We start from the raw sequence: 3,040 nt of genomic DNA on the forward strand, positions 1-3,040 counted from the left end.
TTAAGATCATGAAATTTAAAAGTATTTTTTATTTTCTTAAATTTCGTATCAGGTTAAAATAAATCATTCTTTTTTAAGCGAAGAAAGTATATAGATATATCCCTCTTTGGAAGTTATATATATAAAACCCTTACTGGAAGCTATACAACATATACAAAAGTATATATAATATATAACCCTTTCTTGGAAGCTATACATACAGCATATATAAAAGTAACCGGCATTGGTAGAACAAGACTGCTTCAAAAGTCAAAATCATATATATAACCCTGGAAGCTATACAACGTATATATAAAAGTAAGTAACTGGACTAGACCGCCGAATCAAAAGTCAAAACTGGCATAAGTTTACACTGGCATTCGTAGAATTAGACTGGTTAAGAATTTAGAAGTTGTGGGTGGTTGAGAGGTTTGAAAACTTATATTGATGTCAAGCTTTAAGGTTCTGTTCGAAAATTAAAGCATCCAACTATGTTCTTGATTTAGTGCGTTCTAGATTTAGTGCGTGCTTATCAAAGTCTTATATCAATTTTTATATATTTTTTATATAATTATACCTAAGCTACTTCAAATTTAATGGGTATTGGAGCACCAAAAGGAGGGTCATAGATCTACCTCTATAGACTGCGTCAAAAGTCAAGCCAAAACTATATATATATATATTTGGACTGCTCTATCTTGATTGAAAGGTCCATTTTTTGTAATTGATTAATAAAGGGAATTGCATGTCTGTACTTTCTTTAATATTTCTACATGTGTAAGGTGTTAACATGATACAGTTGAGACGTTTCTTATAAAGCGGAAGTCATATTTCTTTATTATAGAAATATATGTATGTTGAAGTTTTATGATTATCAATTTACTGTATCGCAGAATACCAAAATCAAACTTTAAGATATCAAATCATATAGAATTATTTTGATATGATAATAAAATGATAATTATAAAAATCAAAAACCAAAATTTCTAATTCAAAATTTTCAACATCGTATCATATCATATATCGCATCCCTGGCTTCCTACTCCGATAGTTTTGTTTGAAGAATTCAATTATTTAAAAAAGTTTTAACCTACTCGGAGTAACAGTCGTACACTTTTCTATTTTAACAAGACAAAACAACAATTCTTACAAGTACCAAATTTTCTCACATAATTGCAATGGCAGTATTTGCCTAAATTAAAGTACGGAAAAGGATGAAAAATAGTAAAAATTTATTCAAACTGAGTGTTTATACCCAATACAATTAAGCTAACCATGGAAGACAAATTATAATTTATTAGGAATCTTATTCAAAATAAAGAAAATTCAAAAAAAATTACTAAGTACTACTTAAATATAAAAGGAAGGTAAGCATAGAATACTACTTATTGTAGATGAGTATTCTACAAATTACAATATAACTACGATAAACGGTTAAAACATAAATAATTTTTCTCTCCCATACAAAATTTTTAATCTTCTCATAACGTGTAACAGTTCTTTTATGGGTTGAGAACAAAATTCTACTCAATCTATATTTTGTTTACGATATCGAATATAGGAAAATATTATCAGAATCACCATATAATTACAATAATAACAAATATACATCTTACACAATCTTTGGAGCATCATGGCTCCATTTATTTTTCAATACAAATATTGTAACATATACGTAAAAGAACCATGTGAAAAGCCTTAATTATTTTCAGACAAATGGCGAGCGCTTAAATTTGCAGAATACATAAGTAATTACCACCAATTAAGCATAAGATAATAGAGGAGGAATACTTTGTTCATTCCTAAAGAAATTTGTTGGATCAACTTTAGTCTTCACTTTCACCAATCTATCAAAGTTGTTCTTGAAATATTTCTCCCCCCAAATTTTTGCTTGTGCATAACTTGTGTTTCCTTTGTTGTTCACTCCCAAATCAAGATCTCTATAGTTGAAATATGCAGCTCTAGGAGACTTGGATACATACTTAGTCATGTATCGGTAAATCTTTCGAATCCGAGCTATATGTTTAGGAGAATCCTCTCTTTTTTGCCAACTCAGCCCATACTGGATTTGATATATATTTCCAACTCTATGTGGGAAAGGGATTTCAGATTCAGAAAAGTCACTGATCTTTCCTCCGTAAGGAGTAAACGACAAGTCTGGTGGATTTTGACCTTGTTGATTCATTAGTTTCCATAGACCTTCGAGACCATGTATTGAAATAGGGTGCTGGACATAGTCTGATTTCATTTTGAAGCATAAGTATCCCTCCGGATTTTTGATTTTCCTATCAAGTAAAGCATCAAGTGATGTTCCCCTAGGAAACCAAGAATAGAGTACAGATTCAATCCAACTCAGCTCTATGCAATCTTCTTTCACTAACCCTAATTCTGGAAAGCTCTTTTGCATTTCGCGAAGGAGTTCATTGACTCCTCCCACGAACATTGTTATAAAAGATACGTAGACAGTCCTTTTACCACGCAGAAATGGAGATTCCCTACTAGTTAAGATCAACCTAAGGACGAGATTGTTATCAACTTTGTCTGCGATATGTTGCCACTTGTAAACTAGTTGAGTTGCATTTTGTTCTAAGGTTCGTGTCACATTGAATATAGTCACCTTTTCTGGAATATCGAGTAACTTCACCTTCCATGAAACAATAAGACCAAAGCTAGTCCCTCCACCTCCTCTAATAGCCCAAAAGAGATCCTCACCCATTGATTCTCGATCGTGGATTTTTCCATTGGCATCGATTAATTTAGCATCAATAATGTTATCTACAGCAATACCAAATTTTCGAGACAACATGCTATAGCCTCCACCACTAAAGTGTCCACCAACACCAACAGTAGGACAAACCCCAGCAGCAACGGCCAACTTTTTACTTTTTTCGGCGACCCTATAGTATACTTCCCCTAGGATCGCACCAGATTGAATCCAAGCAGTCTTGTTTTCAGTGTCAATGGAAATTGATCTTAGGTTTCTAAGATCAATAATGACAAAAGGGGTATCCGAAATGTATGAAAGTCCCTCATAGTCATGTCCACCACTTCGAATTCTGAT

General features: G+C 32.5%; 1 protein-coding gene across 1 annotated transcript; it reads right to left on the minus strand.

The window, feature by feature from the left end:
* Positions 1–1,573: 1,573 nt before the first annotated feature.
* LOC124894528 (berberine bridge enzyme-like 13) lies at positions 1,574–3,034 on the minus strand. The gene has a single exon (XM_047405156.1). The coding sequence runs from the start codon at positions 2,783–2,785 to the stop codon at positions 1,742–1,744; it is 1,044 nt and encodes a 347-aa protein (XP_047261112.1). The 5' UTR covers positions 2,786–3,034; the 3' UTR covers positions 1,574–1,741.
* Positions 3,035–3,040: the final 6 nt, after the last annotated feature.

Source organism: Capsicum annuum, unplaced genomic scaffold (assembly GCF_002878395.1).
Source record: "Capsicum annuum cultivar UCD-10X-F1 unplaced genomic scaffold, UCD10Xv1.1 ctg74751, whole genome shotgun sequence".
In the NCBI taxonomy this organism is placed as follows: domain Eukaryota; kingdom Viridiplantae; phylum Streptophyta; class Magnoliopsida; order Solanales; family Solanaceae; genus Capsicum; species Capsicum annuum.

What these genes read in the sequence shown, in the direction of transcription:
- LOC124894528 (XM_047405156.1), bottom strand. Translation starts at nt 2,785, where the DNA reads ATGTTGTCTCGAAAATTTGGTATTGCTGTAGATAACATTATTGATGCT.